Source organism: Seriola dumerili, unplaced genomic scaffold, assembly GCF_002260705.1.
Source record: "Seriola dumerili isolate Sdu_G_001 unplaced genomic scaffold, Sdu_1.0 BDQW01000449.1, whole genome shotgun sequence".
Classification (NCBI taxonomy): domain Eukaryota; kingdom Metazoa; phylum Chordata; class Actinopteri; order Carangiformes; family Carangidae; genus Seriola; species Seriola dumerili.
The window spans coordinates 7,453,180-7,461,049 of NW_019174704.1; the positions used below are offsets into that span (position 1 = coordinate 7,453,180).

The following is a 7,870-nucleotide window of genomic DNA, read 5'->3' on the forward strand; positions in this document are numbered from 1 at the left end:
AGTGCAAGGAAATTTACATCTTAAATTTACATCTTCTTTGAATAGATAAGTAAAACATGATAAAACACATGTATGAAGCTCTTTTGAAATAATATGGAATGAAGCACCGCTGATGTGAACTTGTTTAGACGTCGCTGTTAGCCATGATGCAGTAAAGCTCATTCAAATGAGACCCCTGTCAATCATTGTTCAACGGCAGGGCAAGTACAAAACCACGGCCCCAAGACTGAGCCCCGAAATAAAAAGTCCACATCCTGTCTGAGTGTAACCTGTGCAGCAGAGCTGCCAGGGCCCGACAGAGGCCGCTGGCTGCAGGATGTTTGGTTCATACTAATCCCTCGTCTCCTGAGGCCAGGCTTTTGGGTCATGTGGGAATGAAGGCAGCAACCGGCTGGCATGCAGCTCAGGGTCCTGGCTCAAATCCTCAACTTGGCGCTAGTATTAGTATTAGAATGAATATGAGTATTAGTTCAAGTCGGTGTTGGGAGGCAGAATATGAAAACAGATGTTGATGGCAGGAGGGAAGGGGGAGGGACCGACTGGCCTGAATGAATGATAGGAAGTTTGTGTGTGTGTGTGTGTGTATGTGTGTGTGTGTGTGTGTTTGGGGGGGGGGGGGGGGCAATAGATGTGGTGTAACTATAGCCCAGCTGTAGCTTTGTTCCAGCTGTGGTTTGATGTAACGGTTCTTTGGATAAATTTCACTTTCTTCTTCATGTATCTGTGCTCGTTGAAGACCTGGAGGAACCCAAACTCACAGAAGTACTATTTTATTTTAGATGAGGTGTCGCTTATTAAAGCAGCCTCACATGGTCTAATCAATGGAAAGCAGCAATTAGGTTTGTTAATGAGAGATAATTAAAGAAGTGTGCTGTGGCTATATTTAGTCTGGCACAAGAGGACAGTTTGAAGAACGAGGGAGCAGGGAGAAGAAGGAAGACAGAGAAGAGGATATGATGGCAACAGAGGCAGCTTCTGGTCAAAATTTCCAAAAATAGACAACCTAAGAAAACCTACTGGTGTTTATCGATAGATTCTTTATACTGATACTACTTAAAATAACTAAGATCTTCTGTTACTACCGAATAGATCACTTACAGGCCCGAGATGTTTTCATGCACAGTACACTGTGCTCAAAAATGTAAAATCTAGCATACACACAAAGTGATAAGGTCACTGACTCTTAAGATCATATGTCGTCAATGGAAGGTAGTGAATTACCTTGAAACCTTTACAAGGCGTCGCTAAAATTGTAAGTGCCCATGAAGTTCCTGGAGGCTTTGGTTGTACTGACCTCTTATAAAGTGAAGGACTGTCAATGAGGATGAGCCTGTAAAGTGATATAACCTATTGTCACACATTCTCCTCCTTATCTGATCTTGTTATATCATCCAAAAATCACATTGCAGTCGCCACTTAACTCTAAGTGCTGTAGGGGTTGTGTTTTGGATTTCATGCTACCAGATGGCGCTGTGCTGTATGACGATAGCTGATGGGGTTATGTCAGTGTAAAGTGCAGTGGCTCATCACCAGCTCAGTCAAATAGGTGTGAGCAAAGGCCGAGGCCTGATATAGTATGTGATGCAGATGTTCTCTCTGTAGACTGTGTTCTAGGTCAATCTGTGTTCAGGTCGAGACGGGCTATTTTAGGGCAGGTGCCTCTGTGTGTGGCTCGGGCTTTTTGCAGCTGCCAATCAAATCTGCTCTACTTTATGCTATCTCTATGCTATGCTATCACAATTGTCTGTTTTTGCTCTATTCCTTATCATGTTATGACCTTTCGCTCCACAGCCCTTCTTTTCCATCTCTATCTTTCAGAACCTTCAGTCTGTCTTTGCTCTGAGGTCCATTCCAACTCTGACTGCCTGTCCAACTCACCAGCTTTGATGCGGATGTTGGGGCTGCGGATCTTGCCGGCCTGGTTTTCAGCAGTGCAGAAGTAGTCGTTGTCATGGATGTAGCTGTTGTAGGCGGAGGGCGAGAAGGGGTATAGTTGTAGAGTGCCATTGGCGTGCACGTGGCGGATGTGGGGCACGTCGTAGATGTCGTCGCCGGTTGCCAGGTACCAGCGCAGTATGGCACTGGGGGTGCCCCCTGCTGGACAGGGCAGGGACACCCCCACCGAGCTGGAGTAGGTTACCCTCTGCAGGGAGGCATTCACAAAGTACAGCCTGGTAGAGCCCACATCCTCACTGTGTACTGCAGGGACAAACAGACAACACAACATCACTTAGCAGGCCGAGGTGGAGGTGAGGGGCCAACAATGAGCACCTGTTATGTGCTGTATACACTGTGTAAACACAGAAGTACAAAAATAACCTAACAGGATTCCATTGCCATTGATTTGAAGCAATCGGCATCATATTAATGGACCAAAGATGGACAGAATGGAAATGTCCTTCAAATGTGTTGCAAAATAATCATAACAAATGTATGTCAAATGTCCAGCTGCAAACATCAGTCATGTGATGCAGAAAGCCAGGGATTTGGGCTAAAGCCTGTGGTGGTTTAGGTGGATCGGAGGGGGGAGGAGCCTGTTACCTCCGTACAGTGTGTGCACACATACACAAACAAAGACAGAGAGAGAAGAGAGGGAAACGCTGATAGGTTATGTGATTGGAATTTCTATGCCAGACACAGAGATTTAAGTCTATTTAATCTCCTTACATATTTAACACACACACACACACACACACGCACAGTCACACTCACATACACACACACACACACACACACACACAGGAATGTTCTTCACTGGCATTCAGATTAAACACATACAGCTAAATAGAGAGAAAGGGCAGGGGGATCTGTCAAATTTGGGGTCATTATAGGAAAGACTAGAAAAGAAATAAGTGGGGGGGGCACTACTGACGGACAGATGTGGATAGTAACCAGCACTGATTCTAAATTATGTCATCTAATACATACCATCCCACTACATGTTAATATTTAGTGCAGCAGAGAAAGTCTTTCAAACGTCATGAAAGTTACTGACAGATACTGATAGAATGAGCTGTAAATTGCATAAAATTAGCACTCAGCGTACTGTAGTACTTCTTCAATCATAACTGAGTTTATTGTCTTTTTTGTTAAATAGATCAAATACATTTTTTTTTTGTATATTTCGTGCTTGGTGAAATGGCTGGATTTTCAAAACAAATTTCATTTTGTTTTGAAGGCATAAAATGGATTCAAATTGCATTTTTTCAATGGCATAATCTGCAACTTTAGATATATTTATACATTTGATCACATTTTTGATTGATCAAATTAGATTTTATTATTTAATGTTAAATCATTATTTTTTATTATCTTTATTAATTTTATTTGATTATGTACCAATATCTTACTTCTGACAAAACTTTGGGTGTTTTATTTATTTATTTATTTATTTATTTTTATTTTTTATTTTTTTTTGTGGGGTGAAAACTTCTTTTAACATGGAGCCATTTTGTAAAAAAAACTGTGAACAGAAGAAGTGAACAGAAAAGTTGAAGGTCTGGGACTCTATTTTACTATTATTTTAAAATATGTCCATTTTTTAAATTTATCACAGAATCGTGTCAAAATATGATGAAAATAAGAATATAGATATGTCTAAAAAATGTATGACACATTAACACATAATAAGTTAATACAGTATGTATTTATGATATAAACACTAGTGCTGCAAATAATAATTATTTCTTTGCTAATTAATTGATTAATCTGCAGGCTGTTTTTTGATGACCTGATTAATCATTTTGGATGATAACATGTCAGAAAATACTGCCCACAGTCTCCTGAAGGACAAGGAGCTATCATCAAATTTCTGGTTTTGCCTGACCAATATACTCCAAAACTGAAAAAGTTTCAGAAAATTTCAATTTCATGACAATTTTATTTTAACTCTCATGGTTGAGAAGCTACAACTGGGAATATCTGGCATTTTTGCCGAAAAATGAAGTAAACAATTATCTTATTATCAAAACAGATTAGAGCATTATTTTTCTGTCAATCAGCTATTCAATAAATAATTTCACATCATCTGTTGTAATCTGTCAGGCTTTTTCTGAGTCTGTTCTTTGGTTAAAACCCACTGTAGGAATGTCTGAAGTGGACAACCAACAACACTTTGTCACAACACTAGCTATTTTTTAAGATCACAACATGTAACATACAGCACATCAATCACAACTGCTCTCTGCTTTCTGATGCTGAGGCACCAACATCTAAACTGTCTGCAGACAGAAGTTTCATAACTTTATTTGCCATAATTAACCACCTCTTTATGATGACCATTGCGCTGTACCAGGATCATGATCAAATAATCCTGAAATCATGCTGTAAAGTTCGGGAAACTGTCATTCACATTATATGGGACACTGTAGCCAAAATAGCTACGGCAATGAAAAGCATCTGTTTGAACAGTGACTATTAAGTTAGTGATATTGTTACAGAGTCCATCTGTCCATCCCACCATAACCAAACCAAGCATTTAGTCAGGCCATCCAAACATTTAGACTTTCTCTTCACTAAAGTGTGGCTCTAAGCTGGAAATGGTGACATAAAACATTAACAAATACTGTCACTCAGTGCACAAGACTGAAGAAGAAAGATGCAACTGTGTCTTCCATCCACTGTGGTTCATCAACAGTTCTCCTTTCAAAGGAGTGCAGCTGTCCCAAGACCACAGATTGATAAAGCAGCATGTTACAGATGGTATATGAAAATGTGTCTGGCAGTCCAGTGGTGGGCTGCAAAAACCAGGTCAGACTCCCTCCCCTCTGCAGATTACTGATAATGGCCCCTGAGCATAAAGCCCATATTAAAGATTGCAATATCTATAATCTCCCAATGGGGGGACAGGACTAAAGTAGAGGAGTGAGGGGGTCACCCTGAGAGCTCTGGGGGCTGGGCAGCAGGAGAACCTCTCTCATACAGTAGATTATATGGCCTGGGGGCCCAAGCACTGGGGGGCTTGGGAGCACTGGGACTGATGGAGTGGGAAGTGGAATAGAAAAGGGATCAGAACAAACTCCCACCAATCAGAGCCTGTCAAAACCAGACGAACCAAACATGCACTCACTCAACAGACAGACACACACACACACACACACACACACACACACACACTCCAAAAGCAGCTCTCAGCGCTCAGTCACTAGGAGGAGACAGAGTGGGTTGCCATGGTGGCGCTGGCACTTGAAAGCTGTGACTGAATAAAAAACAATGCAGCAATTTAACCTAACAACAGTGACCCACTGAACAACCTAAATTTAGAAACTTTAAGTCACCAAGCCCCAAATTCAAATCATACTGCCTCGAATATTTCCAACAAAAAAAAAGAAAAAAGCAGCTGAAGTGAGAAAATATGTTCAATATGTTGGAATATGTTTAAATGAAATAAAAGCAGAACGAGTAGGCTGTCTGCACAGAAAGTGTCCTTTTCTAAGTGTGCATACATTATAGAAAGGATTGTGTATCATTGAATGACATGCCAGTGAGTGACAGGGTGACAGGCTGTTTAGTTAGGTGTGGTCAGGCACAGCGTCACTGGTGCATCACACTGGGTGCACTCCAAAACTCAACTGGCACAGTCCTGGTTTTTGCCGGACTGGCACAGTTTCCACTCCATTTAAAAACAGCAGATGAAACATTACATACCACCTGTGCCAACCTGTACAGACAGCTTGTGCGGCAAGAAAACAAAATGCCACATGTACCAACGGTGAAGTACATGATATTGACTGCACGGTAAACCTATCTTTCTCGTGGCTTGTCCTGACTGAATCCAGAGAGAAAAGCACTAAAATTTCAGTGAAAGTTGAAGTTAATACACTCACCCTAATGTACAGCTGTTCATAATGTTGAACCTGCCTCTAGTTTACCTCAGAACAACGTATCCTCAACAAGAAGCATTACCACAGCAACTCCCACTGTTTGATGCTCAGCTGATTCAATGGCATACTGTCCACCTTACACACCCTGCCATGGACAGAAGTTCATCAGAACAAGGAACAACTAACCAAGTGTTTGCGTTCAGTTAAGAGCTCAGGTTATGTTTAAACAATGGAAGGTTCAATTAAAGGGTTAGACGATCGTTGTTAAAGTTGGGTAATGGGCCAAACATGATCTCATCATACTGAAAACCAGCAAACTCTGACTGACTGTTTGAGCTCATAAAACCACACACGTAACACAATTAACATTGTTGGTTTCTCATTGTAGTAACAACAACTACATTAGAAAATAGGCCCTTCCTTGTTATTGTTACGTTAAAATTCCATTAGTTTGCATTCCTACATTAACTGAGGCCTGCAACTCACAGTTGTTTTATTATCGATTCATCTATCAATTTTTTACATTTGCAATGAAAAGCAAGCAGAGAATGTTTGGATTTTTTTTTTCTTGAAAAGTGACTGAAATGATTAACTGATTGTTGAAATAGTTGGCAATTAATTTCATTTTGACAGACGAACTGATTGTTTCAGCTCTACATTAGTGTATGCTCATTTATCTAATAGAAATACATATATAAAGCTTTAACAATTTGAGACAACCATATGCCTCACACATGGCGGGTGCCCTTGTTCATCTCAGTGACACCACCTCTCCCAGTGATGCGCGCTCACGGAGATCTTACCCCAACAGCGTGCGGACAGTCAGTACCCTGATAACAGTATTGACCAAAGCTGTGGGGTTCCTGTGTTGCTGCTGCTGCTGCAGCTCACCTACACCCAGGAGGCTTCATCAACCTCGTTCAGACACAGCACCGGAGAGAAAACCAGCCCTCACTGGAAGCTGTAAGAGCACTGACGGCATTGCTGAGCTTAAAGCTCAGGCTGTCAGAATTGTAGCCACTATTTTATACATCCTGCCAGAGAGCCATGCATGAATATGTATGTCAGCTAGGCAGAAGTCATAACCTATGCAAGGTTTCATCATGCATAATGCAGCTGATCTACGCCTCTCCAGGATGTGAGTGTGCACAGGAGTGTACACACGCGCACACTCTTGACACTCAAAACTGTATTGAGATGAGGAGGTAAACAAACCCCAGAACCTGCAATGTTTCACAGACACACTTTCACACCTGGAGCTCTCTGTGCCTAACCAGAGGTATAATACCCCCACATGTTCTTCCACTTCTTCTTCCTCCTCTCTCACCCATCTTTCCATCTCTTTCATTGTGATAAAATCATTTTCACAGCTTTTCAACTTTATTTGATTTAATGACGAATGAATAGTGTCGTGTGGTAAAGGTCAACAGCAGGATTCATCTTGACAGAGAGGCGACGTGCTCATCAGCTTCATGATCTGTCACAAACCTCTCCCTCCTCTCCCCCAGCACTCGCTACTTTGGAAACAGCTTCAAAACATACTCTAACTCCTGTGTTCACATCCATCCTGTCCTGCCATCTCTCTGTCACTCATCCTTCAGGTGTTTTTGGGGTAGAAAGTTGAAAGTTGTTGTTTTTGATCGGGGGGCATGAGGATTGAAACTGTGTGTGGAAACATGAAGCAGCAGAGGAGGTAGCGGAAGGAGATGCACTGTAACACAGGTTATAAAGATAGGTGTGAGTTTATGGATAATCCTCAGGGGTCTGGCATAAGAAGGTGGTTGGTGGGTGGGGGAAGTAGGGGGTAAGGTTGTTGGAGTTACATCTAATCAACCAAGGGGTATTGCCGCTCCCCACCCACTGTCTTTCTGTACACCCTGTCCCCAACAATCTGCTCACCACCCCACCCACCACCAACAACCCCCCTCACCCCCTACATCTAATCAACCAAGGGGTATTGCCGCTCCCCACCCACTGTCTTTCTGTACACCCTGTCCCCAACAATCTGCTCACCACCCCACCCACCACCAACAACCCCCCTCACCCCC

At 42.1% G+C, this 7,870-nt stretch overlaps 1 protein-coding gene across 1 annotated transcript in view; it reads right to left on the minus strand.

Moving 5' to 3' along the window:
- LOC111234557 (Down syndrome cell adhesion molecule-like protein 1 homolog) overlaps positions 1-7,870 on the minus strand; it is a 71,679-nt gene that overhangs the window by 48,353 nt on the left and 15,456 nt on the right. Inside the window, 1 exon segment of the mRNA XM_022762705.1 lies at positions 1,879-2,199. Coding sequence (XP_022618426.1) covers positions 1,879-2,199 — 321 coding nt within the window.